Source organism: Populus euphratica, unplaced genomic scaffold (genome assembly GCF_000495115.2).
Source record: "Populus euphratica unplaced genomic scaffold, PopEup_1.0 scaffold107.1, whole genome shotgun sequence".
NCBI classification, from domain to species: Eukaryota; Viridiplantae; Streptophyta; class Magnoliopsida; order Malpighiales; family Salicaceae; genus Populus; species Populus euphratica.
The window spans coordinates 326,051-353,033 of NW_011499994.1; the positions used below are offsets into that span (position 1 = coordinate 326,051).

Sequence of the window (26,983 nt, forward strand, 5' to 3'; positions counted from 1 at the left end):
TTATATTTTTTTAGTTGGTTATTAATACTTTTTAAAGTTCACTTTATAAATATTAGAAAAGTGTTTAATTTTTTCAATGTGAAATTTGAAACCTTTTAATATATGTACTCTATTTTCCAAGATAAAATTTATTTTTTTAATGTGAGATTTGAAACCCTTTTGTATATATACTCTATGTTCATAAGAAAAAAAAGTTATGTCTTTTCAATGTGGGATTTGAAACCCTTTAGCATATATATTATATGTTATCAAGAAAAAAGTTGTTTTTTCAATATGGGATTTGAAACTTTTTCGTATATATACTCTATGTTCACCAGAAAAAAATTATGTTTTTTCGATGTCAGATAAAAAAAAAATTTAGTTTAAATACTTTAACTTAAAAGGATACCATAATATCTTTTCAATGTAGGATATATATTATGTCCACAAGAAAAAAGTTAAATACTTCAACTTAAAAGCATAAAATAGTATCTTTTCAATGTGGGATAAAAAACTTTTAAAATATTTTTTAAAACTTTATTATTTACAACATATATAAACTATATTTACATATATTTTTTCTTAATTTTTTCATATGAAATATTAAAACTTAAAAAAAAAATTATTTTTACTTATTAATCCAGGTTAACCCGAGTTGACACAGATTTACTCATGAAACTCGAGACTCGATCCCTTAGTTAGGTCAACCCCTAGGCCAGGTTTGATAACTATACTCTTAATCTCCTACTTTGTTGTTATTTTATTCACCGTGATTTATTCAGCCATCACCGTTTCAATAATTTGTAACATATACAAAAATAATATCGTGTGAATAATACTTAACTGAGTAAGTTCCCATGAAATATTGAAGGGGTCATAAACAGTCCTGCTTAAAGCTCAGTCTCCTTAGACAGAACTTTCTATGTTGTATTTAATCACCATATTGACTTTTTTTATATGCCATTAGTAATGTATGTGAATAGTACCATATGGATAAATAGTGTCGTATAGGTGAATAATGTCGTAGACATGAATATTAACCATATGCACAAATAGCTTTTATGTGTTAACAACACCAACCCAAAAGCTCTAATACCACTATTAAGATACTAGCATGTAAACTCAACAAGACAAAAGGTAGGGGACATAATAAAATGAGAAATGAGACACACAATAATTTATGTGGTTTACCTAAATTTGGCTACGTCCACGGGCAAGTATAAAAGAATTTTACTAATTAATGTGGGAATTACAACCTCTCTTTACTAATAGGAGAACAATTGAGAATCTCTCTATTAATAGGAGAAAATACCTCACTTACTCTCTCACAGATTCCTTACAACTTTGTGGGATCACTTTCCTTTGTACTTTCTCTTACTTTTCTCTTATGGTGCATCTTAAAGTTTGGATGTATTGTTTATTTATAGGCAAATATCCTTGTCTTTGTCTTGTAAAAGACATAAGGCATTAACTAAATTGGTGCTGCAAGTAGCACTGAATTGGTGCTTATTGACTTAGAAAGCACCAATTAATGTCTAGTTGACTTTATATTTGAACTATATAGGAGTTAGCTTTTTGCGCATAAGAGGAGAAAAGAGAAGTTGTTATCCTATAATGAAAGTTAGTTTGGCTAATTTGCAGTGAAGAAGATGTATTAGTGGAGGCAGATCATAAAAGGAGCGTCTTTGAATGATTTGGGAGTTAAGGTTTGTGTATGGGGAGAAGACAAGTTTTTATACTTGTTTTCTTTTTATAGTAGAGTTTTATTTAGGTTGAATCATTTTGGTTTGATTTGATTCAATCGGTTTTATACTTGTTTTCTTTTTATAGTAAAGTTTTATTTTGGTTAAATCATTTTAATTCGATTTAATTTAATTGGTTTCATAATTTTGAAATCAAAACCAAACTAGGCCAATTTTTTTAATTTTCTAATCAATCTATTTGGTTTTTTTAGTTTGGTTTTTTTAGTTTGGTTTTTTGTATTAATTTTTTTTCTCAATTTAATTAGTTAGTTATTTTAAAAAAAAATATTTACCCTGGTTTAAAGTTTAAACAAAATGAAAACTAAGAGATTTTTAATCTTGACATAGAAAAACCGCCTCGATATTTTGTTTGTATCTTTTCCAGAGTCTAAATTCTATAATTGATTCCCAAAACCATTTTCTTTTTTCCTTGTGCACATACATGCATTTATTGTATTCTGATTAACACCAGCAATCCTCTTATATTTAATTAAATTTAACATTTAACCCGTTTCATCAATTAGTTCCAGCTAGGTTTCATCCATTTCATTACTTAGATGTATACCAAGTAATGATGCACGCATTTCTCCTCGGCAATGTAAAGGTGTAGGGTAATTAAAAACAATGTCCACTTAATCTTATAAAATTATGATAATATAAATCACAAAAACTTTAATGTAAAATACGAATTGGACCGAATTTAATATAAGGTGGGTCATAAATGTAATGCAAAGGTGTTCCTACAAATTAATATTTAACCTTTATGAACACATGCAATGAATGTGAAATTACCTAATTAATTGCTGAGAAAAAAAGGAGGTGTTTTTGTATTGAAATTGTGAATTAAGGAACTAAATTAAGTCGTATAGTAATTTGATAAAGATTGAGCTATGATGATTTCATATGGCCAGGCCTTGTTGCCTCCCTCCTTATCATTTCCACCACTACTTTCTTCTGGGTCTGTTAACATGAAACAACATTTATTTAGGGGAAAGGACTCCATTGTTGAGCTAGTTGTGCCCAATGAAAAGTTATAGGGCTACACCAAATCCTTCAAGAGCATTGTCTGCTGGAATTTATACTGTAATTATTATTGTTTTTGTTTTTATGATTTAAAAACATTTTTTAAAAATTATATTTTTTGATTTATTTTAAATTAATATATTTTTAGTATTTCAAATTATTTTGATATGTTAATATTAAAAATAATTTTTTAAAAATAAAATATTATTAATATATATTTTAATATAAAATATTATTTAAAAAATAACCATAATCATTAGCAATATTGCGGGGACTGAACATTTTAAACCCAGTGCATGATTTTATTATTATTATTATTATTTTATGTTAGTGCCTGATGTAGCCCTAAACCTTCATGCAAAAACCTTATAGAGGTAACTATAGATGTGTAGTGTTTTTTCTATATTTCTTGTTTTTAGAAATATATAATTTTTTTTTTGTTCCCGTATGCATCTCTTAAACAAAAAAAATTGTAATATAAGTTTGTTGAAATGAAATTTTTTGTAATTTATCAATTACCATGTTAATTATATGTCCGAAACCTAGTAAATATACATAGAAAATAGATTTAAAATACTCAAGGTAAGAAAAAAATATATTAATTAACCTCCAATTAAATGTTTTGAAAATATATTAATTAAGATATAAATTGTTTGTCTGAAACTATATAACAAAATGATATGAAAGTAGATTTGAGAATACCCAGGATAATGAAAAACTTAATGCATGTACTTATACAAACCTTTAATCAAGTGTTTTTACTCTTATTTTTTATATTATTTCTCTGTTTTTATTAATTAAAAAAATTATTTTTATTTTTCTATTTGAGACAATGTAGTATGTATCTCCACTTATTTCTTTAATTGTGTAGCTCTGAATTAATTTATGTTTTTTTTTTAATCTAGGATTGATCGGGTCAACCTGTCTGCTAACATACCGAGCCGGTCCAAGTTTAATTTAACTGTGGTAAGAACACCTTAACCCTAAACTACACACACAGGAAAAGAAGCCCCTCACTTCCCTCGTTCGTCACTGGCCACAAACTCTTTCTCTCTCTCGGGATTCATTCTCCGTGCCAAAAGAGCAGCACTTTCCTCTGCTCAACAAAGCTACCAATAAGATTTAGGAAAGTATTGAATTCTTGTTATCGGTCAAAGAGTTGGCTATTTTTCTTTAATTATGCAAATACCCAGATGGAGAAACGTGTTGATATTCAAGAATTCATTGGTACCAGCTTTATCACAATCAATAACTACAAAGACCCATTTTGCTTCAATTCATTCTACACCTATTACATGTGATAAACGGAAGAGCAAACGGGACGGTGTGAATGTAAATTTCTTTTCTTTTTTGCTGCTTTGCTTCTATGTGATAAAAGTTTAGATTTTTCAATGAATGGCGGGAATGTTTTGTGTGTTTTTGTGATCCAATTAAAGGGTAGCTGTGATGATGGTGAATGATGAGCTAGCTACATAGTGTTAGTTTTTGTGTCCTTTCTGAAATTCAAGATTGAGACTTTATGTTTAGCTTGTTGCTTTTTACTCACAAGTCATAATGGTTTAGCTGAATTCTACTGATAGACACCTATTTGTATCGGATTGGAACCCATCTTTGTTGTATTGTGAACCAATGTTTTGAATGTTGGAATTTGGGAGCTATGGGACTGCAGAAAGGTCACTGTGATTTAAGTGGTCTTGTTCTATGTCCCATTCTATGAAGTGTTGCTCTTTTTATTTGGATTTAAAGAGGTGAAATGAGAGGAAAGTTAGAGTCTGAGATTGAGGAGGAATAAAAAAGAGATGAAGCTCCTTCAAGGTATGGCATTCACTGGTAGTGAAGGGATTAATAGTAAGGAGGGTTTCAGGGGATTAAGCTTCTTGAACCTGTACCGATATTGTAAAAGAATTATCAAGCGCAACAGACTTGGAGTGTCTTGTTAGTGTTAAGCCATAGTAGCCATGATCTGTGGCTGTTTTGTTTTTTCTTTTTGGTTGAAAGGACCCCCATTTGATGCTTTGGCTAATTGCAGATGGAGGCAACACTTGATGCTCTGAAAGAATTATTAAGTGCAACAGAGATGTCTTTTTTCCTTCTCCGAGTTACCTTTTTCCGATTTAGCACCAAAAGAACCAGAAAACATTTTTCAAATAAAGCAACCGAGGGATGTTTGCAGAGTTTGGAACGAGCAACTGCAACAACCATAAGCAAGCTTTAATTTTTTTAACTGGCTGTGAGGAAAGTTGTTTTTCTAAAACTAACATATAGTACCAGAGAGTACTAGATAGTTTACTGATTGGATGAGGTTAGATTATTTTCTAAGAAAAGTGATGCATGAGAGGTTAGATTTGCTCTTGTATAATAGCCCCTGAAGTCTGAACCACACATCATTGGGTGGGGAGAAAACGTGAAGTTTGGCAATTCAATAAAATGAATCGTATATGACTTATGACCTTGAGTTGAAATTTGGAAAGGAAAGGTTTTCCTTGAGTTGTATTTGATTTAGTGGAAAATTTCTAGCAGTACAGAATTTTCTTTGAGCTGATTATATCTAAGGTGGAACAATTTCTAGCAGTGCTAACTTGAACTCAAAAAATAAATCTTCAACTCTTCAGCTACTCTAGACTTGAATGAAATTTCCAGAATTCCGATGGATTCTGGTGAGATGTTGACAATTCTGTTCTCCAGCCAAAAACTGTTGCCTACAACTCCCCCTTGTTGCACATATTTCTATAGAGCAAGTCTTTCATCATGCATACTTTAGCTTACTGTTTCGAGAGATATGTTGATCCCCATGAAAGAGACATAGTGTGTTCTTATTTTTCCCCATGGAAGTAATGAGAGTTGCCCATGCCTCTAATAAGCTGCTAGAAGTATATTTCGGGTTCTCTAGTTAGGGAGCATCAGCTGGACAAGACAAATATTTTGTATAAGAAACCGTTTTAAATCAGAATGTTCCTTTTCTAGTTTTGTGAACATACTGGGCCTTATGAAACAGAGAGATGATTAGTTTATGGTGTACTATTTCTCTTTGTATTTAATTTCTTTATTAGATGTAAGTTAGAGATTCATCATTGTTTTGTCAATTTTTTTTTTTTTATATCCTATTGTTTATTTTCTTACAGCTTTCTGGATACTAATGTTTGCTGATGAGAAAGACTGACATTTTTGCTTGGCCAGGATGAAAGAGGATCTCAACAACCATCTAAGGTGAAACTTGTCTGCCACATCTGGTCAACAACATATGTTACCTTTTATTTCCCAACAAAAATATCTAGATATTGAAAGTTTACATTTTACATAAATTTTGAAGGTCATAAAACCTTTCCATTGTCTCCTATCTTAACAAGATTTTCTTTTTACTTTTTATGCACTTCCCATCTTCCATCAGTTTATTGTTTATACATTTACTGCTCTTTTTGAAAAATAAAGTTTGTGACATGCAAATATAACCTCAGGCTTACATAAGATATTCAATACGCCAAAAACCCTCTGCTGCAAAGAGAGCATTGCAAGGCCTTCTGTACAATAGTGGAGTTTCTAGAAGTTCATATCAGGTAAAAAAATTTGTTGCTTTTACTGAATTAATACAACTCATCAGTGCAAACTGCATTATTGCATTTATGTCTTATGCAGTATCTTAGTTAAAAACTCTATAAACATACATTCAATCAATCTCTATAACTTAGTTTCCACAGTTAGCCTAGATTGTTCTAAGAAGTCTTTGGTCTGACTGTATATTGCATCCAGTTTATGGATTTGCTGAAAGGATCTTACTTGACAATTTGACAACAAGTGAATGGATATGATCAACGCCTCCCTGCTATGGACCTGCTTTTCTAGTTTCACATCTAAATCTAACTCAAATTCACCTAGTCAGTTAATTAAGGGGTGGCATTATCATATCGGTATGTTTTGTTGGAATGACAAGCCAAATCATGGATCTGATTCTCTGTTATTCTTGACTAGAAACAAAAGCCGTGAAATGTTCCCTGTTCATTTAGTTTTAAAGCATATGCATTTTCATTGAGATGGGGGCATATATTTCATCCTTTAATTCACATTTTGTTCTCTATTTTGCTGGTCGAAGGTTTCAATTTACTTATTTTGGAAGGGATACACTCACTGATTTGCATTTTTATCCAGCATATAGAACCTATACAGTCATTTGATGCAGAGCCATCAGTTGGTTCCAGAAAAAAGAAATTGAAGGCTACTGCTCAACGTGCTAAGAAATATCACCAAGACAGAATGAGAAGTGAGCCATTTCTCATTCTTTTACTTTTTTCCTTTTGTTTATTATTTGTAGCTATAGTATAATGTGACTTCCACGCTTGTCACAGAGGGATGAGAAGGAAAGTGGGCAGTGTTCTCCCAAATACTTCTCAAATGCTGTCATTCTTCCATTCCTTTTATGTTACCACATGGAAGTTCTAACTGGCTTCAAATAAATTGGAGAATGAAGAAAATACTTACCAAAATGCCCAAATCATCCTACATGGTGAACTATCCGAAGCAAGCGTACAGGAGTTTTATATTGTAATTTAATATGACTAAAAAGCTGCAAATTTTCATGACGTCAGTTAAGGTTTGCATTAAAACCTTTGGTGGTATTTTATCATCTTAGGATTCATGATTCATCCATCCACAGCTCTCATGGACTGTAATGAAACAATTTGATTTGGTTGAGCTTACCTGGATGCATTCTGCATTTGTGAATATTGTTGTAGTTTATTAGATCTAATACTAAAGTTTGATCTTCACCTGTATGCGCAGCCTAGACTATTTACCATGATTAGGGGCATTCAAAAGTTTATATTTTTGTATAAATGGGAAAATACAGACTGAGAAATTCATGTTACGTTTCTCATTTAGTCCTTGAGGTGAGACCAGGCAATGGAGAAGATCATGGTTGAAACTGAGCTGTTATAGGTTCAATGTGTTAGTTACGCACAGAATAATGGCTTCTTCCTGCATATGCATTTTACAAACTGGACTGCTGACTTCATCAAATGTTCAGGTAAGCTAAGAAGAGAGAGTTTCTCAGATGACTTTGGTGACCCCGAGACAATTTCTCGAGCTACATTCAAAAACAAACGGTATACGAGGTCTAATAAGTCTTTCAGAAGTGAACCATCTGGATTTGAGTGGAGAGAGCCTCTGAAGTGGAAGAATCAAAGATACAAAGGATGGAATGCTACTAGTGAAACAGAGTATGACAATACTTCATATTCTGTAGGATCACATTCTGACAGAACAATACTTGGTCTGCCTCCAACTGGACCTCTAAGGATTGAAGATGTGAAGAATGCGTATGTGCTTTTGTGCTTTTCTTGACCATAAAAGGAAGCATCCTTTCGATATTTGATTTTCAGCAAGTTTTCTTCATTGCACCATTATTGATCATTTATATCTTTTTAATAATGTTTGCAGTTTCCGCCTCTCAGCTTTAAAATGGCATCCTGATAAGCATCAAGATGCTTCACTGGTCAGTTGAATTCATGTTTAGTTTTTGTTCCTCGTTACACCTTGTCGTTTCTTGATCAATCAGGATCATTGCCCATCTAGAAGCAGGATATGTTATCATATCCTCATCGCCCCACTTTCTGATGATTACAAGGCACACCTTTATTTATTATTTTGATTTATAAGTCGTGTGTTTAGAAATGCTAGGGTTTTTATTTTTTATTTTTTATTTTAAAAGAAAAATTAGAAAGGTTCGAGTTTCTCAAATTGAAAATAGAATAACATTAAATGCCTCCAGGCTCAGTTGTTTTCATTTCTTTTTTTTTCGGGTTCTTCTGTGAAGTTATTGAATTAGCCTGTAATCAAACAAAAACATGATATATCATCAACCTAGCAAAACAGTTTGCAGAGAACCAAATTTTTGAAACATCTTGAAACGTGTATCTGGCTCAACCATGACTGGTATTTGTTAGCTTAAAACTTTGGTTTCTTTTTTCTTATGTTTTATCCCCTTGAGCACACTTCTTTTCATGAATGTTTGCAGGCACTCGCTGAAGAGAAATTCAAACTTTGTGTTGACGCATACAAATCAATATGTGAAGCTCTCGCCTGAGTTAAAGCACCAGGCTGCTACTGGAATCCATACTGTTTCTTTAGTCTCTCAGCAGCAATGATGGAGAAGAGGTGTACTATATCATTTATTTATACTTTTTGTTCACAATAGTATGGGCACTAAATCCTCTCTTTTTTCCACTCTACTGATCAATTCCTTAACCCTTTTTCAATAGGAAGGGTTCAATTTGAGATTTCGATCGCATTAGATTAGTGGATGCTGGTGGGTTTTGGTTTTACTTCAATCCATTATTAAAAGAGAGAGAGAGAGAGAGAGGAAGGGTTTGGATTGCTTGGACCAGATTTGACATTACACTGTTTAAAATTACTTAAACATACAATGAAACTCACATAATAATTCTTTTCATATCATTTTCCCTTGCTAGTTCCTGCAGTTCAAAAAGCTGTGGGAAATTTATTCATTTATCTACTATTGAGCAAGAGTAGTTGTAACTGGTTTGGTTTGGAGATAATTAACAACTTCCCCCGGAAATGAGCACTGTAATAGTTTAAATGTTTAGGCGTGAAACACAAGCATCCGTGAAAGCTTGCCAGCTCTACCCAAAAATTGCTCCTGCCCTGGATCACATGCTCTGTAAATGGGAACTAAAGACAGTAGAGCTTGAGTTTCAGTCATGTCCTATTTTCAAACCAAGTATAGTGCTAAACACATGCAAAACTTGGTCATTGAGGATACAAGTATCATTGTATTGTAGTACCGTTTTCAACCATCCAAGCATGCAAAGGTCACGGTAGCTTGAGTTTTTCAAGCCCTCCTCTTAAAAAGCTTTCTTTCTCCAGTATTTGGCTGAGCTTGAAGGATTTTTATAGGGACCATCAATGAATCTTGAGGATCTCAATTTCAAGTTAACTAGATTGTTCTGCGTAGGCTTTCATGCTTGTGCTCTGATCTACCTTGCATGACACAATATGTATACTATGACCGTAGTTGAAATATATAAATTTGGGATAATGCGGATAAAATTAATAGTTTAGTGGATGATATGTTTCCTAGAAAAAAATCTTGAAGATTCATTTTATTAACATTAAAATAGACTGAAATGGCTCTCACTTTCAATTTATCTCTATAAACGTAACACCATTAGCCTTGAAAGCAAATATATAATAGTGTTCTGTCATATATTGAACAATAAAATAAATAATATGCTCCTAGAGACAACATAAATAAATAAACAAATAAATTATACACTGGCGGGCAGTGGTAAAATTTTGCCTTTTACTTATTATTTGCAATGTAAAATTACCACAAAGCCCTTAAATGAAAATTGTTTTTGTTTTAAGGATAGGGATTTTTATTTTTTTTGGTCTTTTTAGCATTTTTTTTTTGTAACTATTGATTAATCACGTATAATTTAGTATTTTGACATTAATAAAATATTATTTAACAAGAAATGCTGGGTGAGCATGGGTTCTCTCGTATTCTTTGAATAACACACACCGTGTTATCTAATTACCAAACTCCAGATTATTTTAATTCTCATTATTATTTTTAGGTAATGTGTGTGGCAAAAATATGTTGGGTTCTTCGCTCTTTTCTCTTCCTTGATTCTAGAGCCAACCCTTGTATAATTTCAAAATAATTCTTCAATTTATTTATTTTTTATATTTGATTTATATTTTTTATTAGTATTTGTTTTATTTTAGATTATCCATAAAATTTAAAATTTCTTTTAATTTAATAATCCTTTGCTTTTTTCAACTTTCAGATTTGCCCTTATTCTTTTAATTTTGATTTTTTTAAAAAAATTATTCTCTTAATTAAATTATATTTTCAATTACATCTCTTAATATTTTATATTATTCTCTTAATTGAATATTTTTTGCAATTGTGCCCCTTAATATTTTATATCACTCTTAATTGAATTATTTTTTCAATTGCATCCTTCAATATTTTAGTTCATTTTATTTTATGCTAAATTTAGTCTTTATTTTTTATTACTATTTGTTTTGTTTTTAATTTTTTTTATTCAAACTTTTCTTTTTAGTTTCATCCCTTAGTATTTTATTGATTAGGATTTTGTTAACCTTTCAAGTCATATGTTTGAAAAATTGAACCAAGTTAGCTTAGATTTTTTCAGACCTTTTTTTATAATTGATTTTTGCTAGTATCGTCCTTCAATACAATTATCACAATCTTGTGTGTCAAGTCATGAATTTCACGTATTAACCTAGCTTTGTCCCAAGCAATTTTTAATAAATTTATTTGTTGTTGTTTCCTTATTTTTATCATATTATGAAATAATCAAGGTTTAACCCAATTATCAAATTTCTCCTACTTCTTTAAATATATATATTTGTTTTTGAACTTGTTTTTTTAGGTTGAAAAAAAGTTTAGTCAGGCTAATGGCATCACTTGGACCACCAATCTATTATATATTAAAAATCCTTGGCACTTCAATATAACAATAAATAGCGAAATACTAAAAACTTTTTCACTTTGATCCTTAAAGAGTGAAAAAGCCTTCGATATTTTTGAGAACTTTTTATTTATTTCATCCTCCTAGCATTGGATTTATCAGGTATTTGGGCATTTGACACCATAATTTATTTTGATTTTCTTTTCATAGAGTCATTCTAATTTCATGACGAGTTAACTATTGACTCAGGTTTTTTTTTTTATCATTTTTATAATTAATCTCTTTCTCAACTTCATTCTTCGATATTAAGTCGATTCAAAATTAAGTTTTATAATTATTTTCTTATTTAATTTGTATGGAATTATCACCATCTCATGATTCAGATTGTAAGTTTTATTGGTTTGCCAGGTTAACTTATTTTTTTCTTTTTTTAATTAAATATTTTTTTCTAATTTCATCCTTCAACATTAGGTTGATTGGGGATTTGACTTTATATTTTTTTAATTTGCTTTCTATGAAGTTATTCTGGTCTCTTAACCTGAGTTTGACAATTTAACTTGGGTATATTCGAGTCAATTGTTTTGTTCTTTTTTATTTATTTCTTCAATTCAATCCTTCAATACTAGGTTGATTGATAATTGAAATTCATATTTATTTTTATTTGCTTTTTATATGGTTATCACAGTCTTATGATCTAATCGAGGATGAGGCCGATTGACTCCTTTTTTTGTGATTTTGTTTTTAAATTTATTATTCAATATTGGATTGATTGAGATTAAACTTCATAATTTGTTTTGATTTGTGTTCTATGAGGTTATCTTGGTCATGACTCAGGTCACAGGTTTGTTGATTGATTCACGGTGACTTAGGTGGTTTTTTGTATATTTTTTTTAATTTCATTCCTTAATATTGGATTAATTTGGAATTGAGCTTTATAATTTGTTTCAATTTATTTTCTATAAGTTTATCCTCATCTCATGACCTGGGTATAACATGTTAACTCAGGTTGACTCAAATGATTTTTTTAGTTGAATTTTATTTTTAATTTCATTATTCAATATTAAGTTAATTGATAATACAATTTAATAATTATTTTTTATTTGAGTTTTATAAGGTTATTAGGGTCTCGCAACTTGGATAGTAGATTTAACAGATTAACTTGAATTGATTTGAGCTGATCTATTATGTTACTGTTTTAATATTTAAAAAAAGATATTACCTTAATTTTTTAACCAAAGTATATTTTTACTAATTATCCGAGTTGTTTTTGAACCTACTAAATTAATTAGATCACATCAAGTTAGTCTTCATGTGTGTGGGTATTTTTTTCCCGGTTAAAAATACATTAACAACATCTAAATATTGTATTTACATCAAGAAAAACTTGATCTAAATTTTTTTGAAAATCTGCAGCATAATGCTGGTAATTATCTAGTAGAAGTGTAAAAGTACTCCATCTTTACCAAATCCGCAGTGGGTCACTGTGAAAAATAAAACACTACATTATTCAATTTTATTTGGATTTGGTTTAAAATTGAAGATTATATTTTAAAAATAACAATCTTCAATTCTTCTTTAAAAACTAATAAGGGGCTGATGCATGAAAGTGTACATATTAGTTGAGGATTATCTGGAACATTATTGTGATTTTAACACTACATTACTTTGTTTTATAACCTGTCCCATGAAGAACATTTGATTTTTTTATATATATAAAAGAAAAACCAATTATTTTCACTAATCTAGCCGAGACCAAGATCTAAGCCAGGCAGAATATTATAACTGGAGGATTATTATAAGAGCAAAAGAAAAGAATAGTTGAAACTGGAGGACTCGTCTCCGATTTTTTTAGGATAGTTGCTGGCTGACATGAATGAGGATTTTGTCAACTCTCCAGTGCCTCACCAACTTTATATAGAAATTTGTATTGGTAGTTGGAAAAATAAATTAAAATTTGAGGATACTGATGGAGATTTTATACATTCACAATATTTTTATTTAAAAATATATTAAAATAATATTTTTTATTTTAAAAAATTTATTTTTAATATTAACATGTTAAAACAATTAAAAAAATATAAAAAATAATTTAAAACAAAAACAAATTCACTGCGCTTGATTTTGAACGGGTAGTTTTCCTCTTCCATTCAAATTTCAAAATCGAAATAAATCAATACAACTGCATATTCATAGATAAACTAATGAGTTTCGTACATTTTACTGTATTCATTTTCTCTGACGATGTTCAGCAGTCCAGGAAAAAAGTTACAGACTTTCGTCTTCTTGATTTCACATCAAAAGGGGAGTAAGAAAATGTTGCAAAAAGTATTCATAGAATACCTCTGAAGGTGGTCAAAAAGCCCAGGAACGACCTCCTAGTATCTTTGAATGTCAATAAATTAATTAATTGCAAGGTTAGCACAGTAAATATTGTAGTTTGAGCGAGTTGATTCAAGATCCAGCTCGGATTAGGTTTTAAGAAAACCAAATGAGCGTTTAACTAATTAAACTCTACACACTTTGATAATCAGGTCAAAATATTCTTTTTTTTCTTTTCAGAACAACAATACTTTTAGTTTTTATTTTAATAAATTAAAACATCATTTTGATCACTTTATTAACCCAAAGTCGGGTTTAATGACTTTGGCACTTGGAACTCTCTTGTTTTTTTTGTTTTTTTTTTCGTTGCATAAAAAAGAGAAATCCTTTAATCAATATGAAACCAATAAGATTCCCAGAATTTTACACTATTAGATTGTTATAAATAAAGAGGAGATCCAGATTGACATTGAAATCAAGAATTTCATTTTCACACATGGAGACAAATTCTTTCTTACATCAAATTCTTGAAAGTTGAGGCTAATCTCTTGGACAACATCCTCAGACTAAGCTAAGACTACCAGAAACCGGTCTTGAACTAAGCACCTAGAACTCTTTTCCAAAACCAGGAAAGCTAGCTAATAACAAAGAAGAACAACGGAAGAAGATACCATGAAGCTGTAGATCAAGATCAAGAACCCAAAATGCAAAGCCCAGTTCCTCTTAAACTTACCAAAGTAACTCTCAGGTGGTTCTTGATAATGAATCTCAAGTTCACCCTCATCACTAACAAGAACTAGCTCATGGCCATACTGGTCACTACTACCACTAGCTAATCTCGTCTTCAACTCCCTTAACTTCTCAGTAGCTAAACCAAGAGTGAGCTTGTGACACCTCCTTTGGTACTTGAATCCATTGATGCACCTAAGGGTTTGAGCCACTGAGACATAGAAGATGAGGTGTGATAAAGAGAGAAGAGTAATGGGTGCCCAGCAATGGCGGCATTGAAGGCGATTAGGTTGAGCTTCAGCCATGAAAATGAGAGAAAGAAAGATGAAGAAGAGAAGGAAGAGTTTGTGAAGTTCTTTCTTTTGGAGGTCTATAGCTCTTTTCTTTTCAAGGGTTTTTTCAAAATGGAGCTGGATTATGGTGTTCATGGCTTGGAAAGCTGTTTCTTTAGGGATTTGTTGCTGGTGGTGGTGGCTCTGGTGGGGGGTTTCATAGCCTGCCATTGTAGAGAGAGACTCCCTGTTGTATGTGGCAGGGGAGGGTTTCGGGGGACCGTAGAAAGGTGAACCTGCAGTATTTTTATAGTGGCTCTCATCTCAAGAGAAAGTAGTTCCTGTAACCCATCAACGGTCATAATGACTAGTTGACAGTTTCAAAATATAATTCTGAAATAAAAACAAATTAATATTATATATAAGCATGTCAGATAAAATAATAATTAAATTTTACAAAATTATTTTTTAGTGATTACGTATAATGATTTAAAATAAGTTTTTTTAAAACCACAAAAGGTTTTCTCAATTTGAATATATTACCAGATCATAAAAATACGTGAACATGTTATAAAAGATTATATTCAATGAGTTGAGATCATTAATGGAATCATGTGTCTTATTAAAAAAGATAATAAAAAAATATTTTTTATTTATTAAAAATTAAACATGAAAAAACTCTAAAAGGTTGTTTCAAAAAATACTTATTTTGGCTGTAAATATGTTTTTTTATAGAGAAATTATATAAGATTTTATTCAATGAATTGATATAATTAATTAAATGATGTTTCTTATTGAAAAGTATAAGTTAAACTAATTCATATTTAATAAAAAATAAACATCTATTTTTTTAGAAAATTAAAAAACTTGTATTTTGGTTGAATATATATATATATATGGAGAGAGAGAGGGGGGGGGGTTATAGAAGATTATATTAGTGAATTAAGACCACTGATAAAATGATATGTCTTATTAAAAAAAAACCAAATAGTATTTAAAAATTAAAAACATATGTGGTTGAAAAAATATTTTTTATTTGGAGATAAATATTTTTTCTTAGAATGACTTTTGAGCTTCTAAAAGACTCATAATTTATATAGATGGGAAGTTGGAAACTTTCAATTTATTATTTGTAAATTCTTGTTTTTTAAATCAGGGTTTGATTGGATAGTTAAGAGGTATCTGTCTCCATTTTAATCATCTCAGGTGTAAAAACTAGTCTCCAAATATTCATAATCATTAAAAAAAGAAATCTATTTTTTAAACTGTTAACCCTCTCCAGCTCAAGTACTTATTTATTTCCTCAAATCGATAAAATCTTGAACTGGAGCTTAGGCTTTCGTTTCAAGTAAGTGTTAACATGCTGACTGATTATTATTATTATTATTATAAAGAAATCTTGATAGTCCATGGATTCAAGGACTGAATTTGATCTTAGTAAGCTAAAATTTTCTCCAAAAAATTAAAAAAAATAGTAATTTATCAGAGCACTGCCCACCTTTATGACATAAATCAAGCTCAGTCCATGGCCTGCTTGTAATCTTTGAAATGCTGAGATCTAATCCCAAGAAAACTGTTATTATTCACATAATCACATGGGAAAGGCAGGCCTGGAATTCTTTATTATGTATCGTTATAGTTGTCTTATCCTAATTAAAATATTTTCCCATTACAATTCACTTTCTTGTTGTTATGTATGTGACCTCTTCTGTCTAACTGTAGTTTTTTATTGGGTTAGATCTTAAGCAGAGGGTTTCAAATCTCAATCTTGATCATTCTTCTTCTTCTGAGCTTTGATTTTAACATCATCAAGTTGATGGTTTTTGACTTTGTTTTTCAACATGGTATCAGTGTGTGGTTGAAGGAAATACAGATAAAAATATAAAAATAAATCTATCTTCGCAATATTTGATAATCGACTGCTATTTAAAAGATCAGCGATGCTTATCTTCATGACCAGTCTTCCACAAGGCTGGAAATCTACATATTGAAAAGGGGGTCCGTCCATTTTCCCTAACCTGCTTCATCACAGCAGCAAATATGCAGCAGTGAAGCTTTCGAAAGTCAAGAATGGTATACACATATGGCTTACGTAAGACACTAAAGTGTAAAGCGTTTTTCTTCCGAATTCCAGGATTGGAGGCCTGCCAAGACAAGCGAAAAAGGATGGTAAAATGTCAAAAAGTTCTCCTTTTGTCGATCACAACAGATTAGCTTGTGCACGGGTGATAATGATGGCCACTTATCAAAAAGTGAACAAATCACTTTAAATGTAGGATTTAGTTACGAGGCCAGTCTGCATATTTTCTTCTCCTATGGTTTTATCCCCTTTACCTGCTCCATGAATCTGGTCCCTCCATCACAAAAATAACGAAAATATTTGCACTTTCTTATCCCAAAAAGCGATGCTACACTGCATTGCTTATGTAAACATTGATTGATACAAAAATAAACAAACATTTTCCCACTTTACACACATGTGTGTGAACTTTCAACAGCTAAAAAGTAAAGTGTAAACTATATCAGTACACATTAACCTACTTCTAATCCCAACCTCTCTCTCTTGACATGTTTATTCAACAAACGATGACCATATACATATGCAAAGATGCCGCTTTCCATGAGATGCCTTCCCATTTGGTTCGTGATGAGGCCTTCGAAACCCTGAATTGAGTTTCACGAAACCACGAATTGAACTCCATAATGACTTTCATCCACATCTCAAAATGAGGCACACTAAGTTTAACTGTGGAAAAGAAATATAATTTTGTCAAAGTCACTCCATAATTTCTATTGAAGAAGGATCATTAGCTACAATTCGTTCGCCTTCCCCATCTTCCTTGTCTCTGTAGTTTTCCTGATTCTGATCAACATTTTCACTTCCTCTGTCTTCTGTCGTGGCAGATTCCGGCTGTTGTTGATCTCCTTGGCCACCCATCACATGCATTAAAAGTTCTTCAGGCTTCAAATCAAAACCTGAACCATCAACCCTCCTATTCTTCTCTCTGTATAAAGCATCAAGCTGTTGGAAATAAGGACAAGTTTTTGAATCCCCGGGTCTTCTTTTATTGCTCTCCTTTACCCTCTTGAAGTACTTGTTCATATTCTCCCATTTCTCTTTGCATCTCTTTGCACTCCTATCATAACCAAGCTTTTTCATTGAAGCTGATATCTCCTCCCACAGTGGCCCTTTTGGTCCATTTTCTTCATACTGGAATTCAAGCTTAGTTCTTAGCCCGATCAAAGCTTCAATTTCTTCTTTAGGCCATCTTGATGGGCTAATATTAACAAAACTCTCAATACTGCTATTTTCACGAGTCTTCACAACATTCTCCACTGGAACTGCTTGGTTCTTGGGCAATTGCACTGGAGCAGATGATGGCACTGGAACTGTTTGGTTGTCAGGAAATTTCATCGGAACTATAGGATTGTCAGGCAATTGCACCGAGATACCTTGCTCAGAGAACTTCTGTAAGAATGCAAGCACAGCTGCATCTTTTGCATCTGCAATCGCTCTTTCTCGAACTAAAAGCTCCTGTTCTCTCTTAATCCTATCAAATTCTTGCATCTTCCATGCTTCTTCTCTAGCTATCCTTTCTTGCTCACATTTCTCTATTGCTTCTAGAAACTTATTTTGCAAATTCTCTTGCTTATCAATCACTTCCTTCATCAACCTCTCGAAAAAATCTGTTAATTTCCGCTTCTTCTTTCTTGTTCCTTCCGCTTCTTCACTTGAAGCGGATGCAGTTGAAGTAGAGGTGGTGTCGACAAAATTCATACCAGGGCTTTGGATAGAACATGGAACAGCATTTGGAATGAAGCTTACTGGGTTCACCAAGGCTGCGGCCATAGAAGTATGAACTTTATCTGACGATGGAGGTGGCAGTAATGCCTCAGTGTTATCTAAAGCTTGTAATTGTTCAAAAAACCTATATGTCTTGCCATTTGACCTACCGGACCGGCCTTCCTTGGTTCTTCTATGATACTTGTAAATATTCTCAAATTTCTCTTTGCATTTCTTAGCACTTCTGTTATACCCAAGCTCATTCAATTTCCTGATAGCAACAGTTCCAATAGAAAAAAACAAATTCCATGTTCTCATTAACTGTTTAAACTTTGAATAAACTAATCAATAATATCCAGCACGATTAAATAACTAAAAAATTTAAAACATGCAGTAATTAGAGTTAAAAAGCCATCCCTTTTGACTCTATACGCTAAAACCAATGCTACTCAACTTGGACTACACAAAATGAGCAGAGTAGACCGAGCAGAACAGTAATTTAACAATTTTGCTCACAGGGGTGCCTCAAGAATTGATTATTCATGCAAGAATTTGCTAAAAACAAGCTTTTCTCCAACATTTTCTCAGCAAACAAACAGAAAATGACATCCAAAATAATAAAGATCAAGACTTTCTTCATTTTCTATCAAACTTTCTCGAGAAAAAGCTCAGAACTCACTTTGAAACCTCTTCCCATAGAGGAGCTTTAAGACCAGAGTCTTTAAATGCAACATCCATGTCAGACCTTATCTTCAACAAAGCTAAAGTCTCTTGCTTTGGCCACCTGTTCCCTGTTGAGTGCTGGTCACCCTCTTCAGCTTTCACTCTCATCTCTTCATCGCCTTCCTCACTATCCCGGTTACCGGTGGCGGCGTTTGAATTTTCCGGGAAAGTTGTTGAAGTTTCCATGGTTCCGAGAGAGAAAAAAAGTTACAGCTTCAGATAAGAAGGGTGAATAATTTGTAGGGTTTGGGTTAAATTTTGGGTTTTTCTTTTTTTCAAAAAAAGAAATATGAAAATGGGGTTTTAGAATTTTATTCCCTTTTCAAGTTTTTAGCTTCTCTCTCACTACTACTGCTACAAATCTACAATTCTCCAAGTGGCAGTGTGAAATACAAGCAAGGTGAAATTAGGGTTTTTGTTTTTTTATAGAGGGATAAAGTTGGTGAGGCGTGATCAGAGTGGGGGGTGCCCAAAAAACAAAAAATACACAAGCTTCATACTTTTGACATGTCAATTTTGGAATTATCTTAGGGTTAAGGGAGATGGGGTTGGGGATTGACTTTTGGTCAAAAATAGTAGGCTATAAGAAAGTAAATGGAAGGGTAAGATTGGAAAGTAAAAGCTTAGCCCTGTTTGTGGTGGTTTTGATTGCTAAATTTGGTTAAGAGATGAGCCCCACCATTTGCCTTCATTCACATTGAGATTTGGGTTCCTTCCTAAATTGGTTAGTTTACGACCACGTTATGCGAGTTTTTTTTAATTTCTTTTCTTTTCTTTTAAATTGAATTAGGTTCTTCTCGGGAACAATGAATATTATTAGATATATATATATATATACACACACACTAGGTGGCTTGTGCTTCGTTGATGGTGGGTTGAAATCAAGAATAATATTCATGGCACAGGGAATAATTAGGATTCGTTTCAGTCTTGTCTGATTCTGCAGGTTAATTTTAAAAAGTTTTAAATTTAAAATTAATTAATATAAAAATTATTTTAATATAATATAATTAATTTAATAGATTTAAAAACAACATAAACAACTAGTAAATAATATAATTTAATTTAAAAAAATCAAGCTATCATTTGTTTTAATATAGAGATAATTGTACATTGAATCAGTTTAAATTTCACAATTTAATATATTAAACTTGTAATTAAAATATAAATTTTAATAGGTTTAATAATTGTTATAAAAAAAATATTTTTACTTAATAATATAATATATATATATAGATAAATAGATATATAAACATTTATAAAATTAAATATTAATCAAATTATAAAAAGATATTTATTCGAGGTTATGGTAACCTCGAATAAATAAACTAAATAAAAAATATTTATTTAAAATTATGATAATCTTATATAACAAGTCATGAAAATCAATTCAATTGAAAAATAAAGAAATTAATTCAAAAATTAAAGAAACAAAAATAAAATAGGAAAAGGGGGCTTTGTAGATAGATAAAGGTATAGGGGATTTTTTTTATAAACTTTTATATATTAAAATTAAATTTTTAATTGATCAAATATTAAGTCAGTCCTTCACATAATCTAAATTATTATAAAAAAATTCTTTTTTATAATTCTTTTTATAATTTAAATCTTAAGTAATAACTGTTGGGGAATCTGAATCGGTGATATACTGATATTTGCTTATAGGAGGTTTAGCACACTGACACAATATTTAACGTGGTTCGATAAATGGCCTACATTCATGAGAGAGTCGATATTATTAGAAATAGAGAAACAATACAAAACAAATACATAGAGGAGGAGGATTGCACCAACTCAAACTCAACTCCAGCTCACACACTTTGTTGCAATGGCAGCAGGGTCGCTGCCCTTGGCAGCCCCTCTTTCTCTTTTATTCTTTTACACACACTCACCACTTTCTCATTTTGGTCTCAAACAATGCCTCTATTTATAAGCATCAATAACAAGATAAAATTCACAAATCATGACATGATTTATGGCATTAATGGTGACAGCACATAAGTTGCACCATTTTGTCAATGGTTGGTGCAACTTGGCTACACACCTACCATTGTAGATTTTTGATAATGGCAACCCTACTTCTTAGGGTAGGCTGCAAAGGTGTTGCCTAAAAATGACAATATCCTAACAATCACCTATTTTGACATTTATATGGGTAATTGTTCTTTTTTTTTTTAGCACAGGCTTGTATCCTGCAGCTCTTCCAAGCTTACCATTCCGAGAGCATCTTTGACCAAGTTTACAGGTACTCGCCAAACCTTTCAATTACTAGAGTCACCAAAGCACACCCTTGCTTACACTAAAAGATCACTTCAACCAGATGGTCTTTTACATCATATCTGAAGAGTGTTAATGCTTGTCTCTGGAACAACATTCCCCTTCGAGCGTATCAACCATGCTCGGTCCAGAATGATTTTTCAAGCCTCACACCAAGGCTTGCAACTCCCCCTCAAACGAAAATTTCTTTTTTCAAGTGCAACAGTCATTATCTGAGTATCTCAATATGATCATGAGCTCACCACTTTTCCAAGACTCTACTCATCCAGTAGTTGCGTCTGCCCTCTATTCCATCTTAGGAACCATGCCTTACTTCTCCATAAGTCTCCCGCTCTTAGTCTCAAGAGTCTAGGTAACTCTCCACCTTTAACCATGGAGGCAGCCCATCAAAGGTTGATTCATATCTGTCTTCATACTCTTAGTATTATAATGTCATTACCGAGTTCACCACCTTGACAAAAGTCAACTTGTTCTAAGAACCTGTACATGCCCTCTGCTCCTATATAGCAGTCGCGTCTTAATGCTCTACAAGTCATCCACTTATTATCCAAGGCAAATGTCTTCTAGCTCATTAATCTTTAGCATGAGAGCAATATCAGTGAAAATCAATCTGGTATTTGTTTCCATACTCATCATAGCCACTTCATTAGCTATCCATCTATCTACTCATATCTAGTCATCACATCGGCTCTGGGGCATTTTGTAATTGATGCTCCTATTATGGCCTTCGCACCTTCTCTTAAGGTGTCTCCATATGTTGTCATATAACGATCTGATCTTAAGCTCATCTCATAGCCCTCACACCTTCTTTTTAAGGTGTTTTCACCTTTCATAGACAGTTGCATCCTCCTTCAGCTGGGACGCTTCAAAGTGGCTCCAAAAATTCTTTACCACCACGTGGACTGTGGAAGAGATCACTGTCATTGATCATGTAGAAAAAGAGAGTTGCGGCACACTCCTCGCAATCGTCCATCTCAATTTCTATGTTTGGAGCTTCTACGCCTTTCTGCTTGATAGTTTCACCTACATCAACTCTTTTTGGTATCTTTGCCTTTCATCATAAGTGGTCATACCCCCTCAATTAAGTGCTTCTGCAATAGCTTATCTTTTCCATCATTGCATGCATTGGAAAGGTCTTCGCCTATTGCCTTTATCAAAAGCATAAGAGGCTTTCTGTTGTACAACCTTCACACAGTCTCTGCTATAAGCTCCATCTAGGAACACTTCTTCTTTTTGCACATGTTGTCTCATTACAGTACTTTGTTAGATCCTATGAATACTACTGCACAATCTTTGTGTGCCCTCGTGCAATTTCTGTTCTCCAGATTCTCCCTATTCCTTGCTTTTATGTTTGACAGTAGCTCATCCTGTCACAACACCTATCCAAGTCAAAATAAGGTGTCAATCTTTATCCCCTTACTGTATTTCTTTTCTATTATCAGGGTTTTCATCAATTCTTTCCTCGAGAAATTACAGTTACCAAATCTAAATTTTGAAGAAATCACCACTCCATCAGATCCTTGATCATACGGAACCCAACTGTGTCATCCTACTAGTTTTCCATCCTACTAGTTTTCAATAGTTTCATTATAAACTGTCATATATACAAAAATAGTACCGTATAGATAATCCTTCAACTAAGCAAGTTCCTAGGAAAGATTGGACGGGTCACATTGGTCCCACTTAAAATTCAATCTCCTAGCCAGAGCTTAAGTTAAGCCATATCTATCCATCGTACTGTCTTTTTGTGTATACAATTATTTGCTAGCTTTGTCGCGGCTTTCCTTTGCAAGTGATCTGAAATATTTTGGTTTCACACCTAATTTCTCAATATCTGGCGAGACTATCAGTGCTTGGATTCATCAAGATTGGTTTTTATCAATTTCCACTCTTCGCCTCAAATCATCCACATGATCGGGTGTCCAGAGTGTCCCAATTTTGTCATCCTTTAAGGCAATTAAAATTCTCCACTTAGCAGTTCAGCACATGTAATTGGGCAAACATGTGTGATTTTTTCTTCTTCATCTTCATTGACCACCATGATGACCCTCAAATGCCTTTTGATCTAGTGATTTCTCTTTAATAATTCACCATTGTCATTTCTGGTCTCAATCTCAATAATCGAATCATACCATTGCATCTAAAACGATCAATTTAGCTGGAAACAAGTCTGAAATCATCCAAATCGCACTTTAGACGGCTAAGATTTGATCAAAACAATTTTAGCTTAATCAGCAGCCTAGATTCAATCTTAGAACGAATTGCACGTAGACTTCGCTACATAGAAACTCGGGCTGCTCCACTCGGCTCAAACTCGGGCTGCTCCATTCAGCTCGGCTCTCTCATCTCGCTGCTGATAACGTGGCAAGTGGGTCCCACTATGCTGACGTGGCTACTGACTGGTCACTGACATGGCATGCAACCTTGCATACTGGTGACATGATGACATCATCCCCATCCAGATTAGGCATGGGGGTTGCGTCATCTGGTATTCGGGTCGGATTAGCCCATCCGAGCGAAGAAGACTCGTGCGAAGCATGATGCGTGTCTGCGCGTGTGACTAGCCACCCCGCAGGCGCTTGACGGCACATGCAGCCATGTCTGACATCTGATTTCGACGTTGTTTTCAACAGTGGCTTCGTCTCTTCCTTCTCTACACAGTGGTGTGATCAAAATATAATTTTAACAACTTTTATTTTTTAGAAAAATCAAACATCATTTTAAACCATGTGCTTTGATACTAATTATTGGGGAATCCGGACTAGTGATGTACTGATATTTATTTATAGGAGGTTTAACATACTAACACAATATTTAACGTGGTTTAGCAAATCACCTATATCTATAGGAGAGTCGATATTATTAGAGATAGAAAAAGGATACAAAACAAATACATAGAGGAGGAAGATTACACCTACTCAAACTCAACTCCATCTCACACAAACCGCTGCAATGGCAGCAGGGCTGCTGCTCTTGGCAACCCCTCTTTCTCTCTTATTCTTTTACACATACTCACCACTCTCTCTCATTTTGCTCTCAAACAATACTTCTATTTATAAGCATTAATGGGAAGATAAAATCCTCAAATCATGGTATAATTTATGACACTAATAGTGGTAGCACATGAGTTGCATCATTTTATCAATGATTGGTGCAACTTGGCTACACACCTACTATTATAAGCTTTTGATAATGACAATCCTACTTTTTAAGATAAGTTGTAAAAATATTGCTTATTAATGGCAATATCTCAACAATAACATGAGTAACAAGTAACAAACTCATCTGTAATTATAATTTTTGTCTGGCTGATTATTTGAAGCCATGAAATATTGTTTAGTCAATTCCACCTTTAACTTCAAATCATGACATGTTACGAATTTAAACAATTGCATATGCAAGATAATTCGAATTGTTTTTTTACACTAAGCTTTCTCAAAGTGATAGTGCTGTGCATGGCTTGTATTGTACATCAAGGATATGGTCTTTTAAAAAAAAATGATATTCATAATAATTGAAAATTAACTGTTTTTTTTTTCTAGGAAGTTGAAGATGGAGACCGCATGATATGGATGTTTTTTGTGTGTGATGATTCGATATGATATGCATTAAGATTATATTATATATTTGATATGTTGTGATTTTTTATAGATATAATATTATGTTATAAGAATTGAAAGCACATACTGTGTCCAGAAATGATTATTTATAGTGTATAAATATGTATATTATATTTGTGTGTGATTGTAACAACTAAATAATGTATATCGATATGGACATATTAAAATTAAGAAAATAATAAAAGTCATGCCTTAAAGTCTTATCTAATAATATAATAAGATTTTAAGTTAAAACAATTTTTTTATTTGGTATTAAAATTTTATTAATAAATAATCACGAATTTAAATTCTAAAATTCTATTTATTTTTTATTTAAAAATAATTAATACCATACAAATAAGTAGATTATTGATTGTTTGATGTTTGTTAGTGTTTAATATTATTATGGTGTATGATATTTTTTTAATTAAAAGTATTTTAAATTATAAATATATTATAATAAATTTTTTATTTTTTATATCACCTCATTGAAATCCTAAAAAAAAAACACTTAAAATATTAATTTAATATTTATTCAAACAAAAAAACTTAAGAAAATGGGTTGAAACTTAAAAAAAAAAACACCCCATATCTAATCTAATCTCCTTAAGCATGACCAGATAAACTTCAATCTAATATGAAAAGGGAAGAGAATATGGAATCACGTAGAGAGTTTGAAGAAAATAAAATAAAATAAAATAAATGCTTGCCAATCTAGATCTAGACGAGCCTCCATGCCAAGGTTTCTAGATAAGATGCATGTCACATTGATCTGACTAAGATTATTTATAAAAAAAAAAAAAAAAAAAGAGTTAAAATCTAACAACTTTGGTAAGAACTTACTTTCACACCAAGAAAAATGAGGGAAATGGAATAGAATTTGAACATCCTAATCATATAAAGTAGGTAAAAAGTAATCAATTTTATTACCTTGCAAGAGTGTTGAAATGGTTTACGTAATCCAAATCATGGGTGTCTTTTCATATCTACCAGGCAAGCAACTACTTGAAACGGCTCGTAAAAGTCCATTTTTCCAACCATAGATTAAGGTGGTGAAATGGTAGCTTTAAAGCATAGCTTTAAAAACCTAGTTTTGCTTTACACATTCAAGAAAACTAGATCAATTTAAGGTGTAGGCTGATCTGAAATATAAAAAAAATTAATTATTATTTTTTTATCAAAACAATATCATTTTGATTTTTTTTTTAAATTAATCTTAGCTCCACTGGAGAGCACCCAACCTTTGTGGCTGTGACCGTCCACTTTCTTAGACCATCTGTCCTCTACTTTGGTTCAAAAAAAACATCCTGGATGGCTGCTGGGAATTTCCTAATGTCAAAGTTGATGTTCATGAGTAAATTGGAAGATAGTATAATGGTAAAATGCGCATATGTTAATGTCTGAAGTAACTCTATTCTAGATGAGCACGTATGTCTAGCATGTGATTGTGGCTACCAGTTGTGATTAAAATACAGGTTCACTTACTTCTCGTGCAAGGAAATTAATTCAAACTGTCAATAATTTGGTAAGTGGGCTACGGATATTCCATGACTGTAAGGGGGGGATTTTCAATGGGTTAACATTTAATCTTAAAAAGTAAAGGTAAATATTTTTTTATTTTACTGTGATTGTAATTTTAGCCCACAACCTTTTTATATTTATTTTGTTTAAATACCTGACCTTTTATTATTAAAATCATTAAGGGTGCTCGATGTTTATTGTGTAGCAAGAGATGTTGCACTGTGAATTAATTACTATAATGTATAATGATTTTTTTTGCGTTCCACATTGATAACCGAATAAGTGCATTTTGAGGAATAAGATAATCATTTCACCGGTTTAATTGAAATTAATAAATTGAATTGGGGTAAATCATTTTTTTCTTTTTTATAACAATAAAAAAAACTTAGATATCCTTCAAAAAAAAAAAAAAGAATTAGGCTTAGCGCAAAAGAGCTGTTGATCTTCATTTGTTTTTCATATATTAAGCTTTTGTAGGTGTGCTTTTTTTTTTTAACAGTAAAATAATGAATTTAACCATTAAATTTAAAAACTATGTTGTTGTTTTAAGAGTGTTTTTGTT

At 32.1% G+C, this 26,983-nt stretch overlaps 3 protein-coding genes across 4 annotated transcripts; 1 reads left to right on the forward strand and 2 right to left on the reverse strand.

The window, feature by feature from the left end:
- The first annotated feature begins 3,719 nt into the window (after positions 1–3,719).
- On the forward strand, positions 3,720–9,191 carry LOC105140535 (uncharacterized). 2 transcript variants are annotated; one of them, XM_011047405.1, is made up of 7 exons: positions 3,720–4,076; positions 5,922–5,951; positions 6,200–6,298; positions 6,888–6,999; positions 7,762–8,053; positions 8,175–8,229; positions 8,752–9,191. In XM_011047405.1, the coding sequence occupies exons 1-7, from the start codon at positions 3,924–3,926 to the stop codon at positions 8,818–8,820; spliced, it is 810 nt and encodes a 269-aa protein (XP_011045707.1). In that variant the 5' UTR covers positions 3,720–3,923; the 3' UTR covers positions 8,821–9,191. The 2 variants fall into 2 exon arrangements, with proteins under 2 accessions (XP_011045707.1, XP_011045708.1); XM_011047406.1 differs by having other exon boundaries at positions 3,721–4,070.
- A 4,737-nt stretch (positions 9,192–13,928) lies between these two features.
- LOC105140536 (uncharacterized) lies at positions 13,929–14,851 on the reverse strand. Its single transcript, XM_011047407.1, has one exon. It carries the CDS (start codon positions 14,746–14,748, stop codon positions 14,155–14,157), a length of 594 nt encoding a protein of 197 aa, XP_011045709.1. The 5' UTR covers positions 14,749–14,851; the 3' UTR covers positions 13,929–14,154.
- A 2,056-nt stretch (positions 14,852–16,907) lies between these two features.
- On the reverse strand, positions 16,908–19,487 carry LOC105140537 (trihelix transcription factor GT-2-like). The gene is made up of 2 exons (XM_011047408.1): positions 18,981–19,487; positions 16,908–18,572 (listed from the first exon to the last, which is right to left on the reverse strand). The coding sequence occupies exons 1-2, from the start codon at positions 19,208–19,210 to the stop codon at positions 17,294–17,296; spliced, it is 1,509 nt and encodes a 502-aa protein (XP_011045710.1). The 5' UTR covers positions 19,211–19,487; the 3' UTR covers positions 16,908–17,293.
- Positions 19,488–26,983: the final 7,496 nt, after the last annotated feature.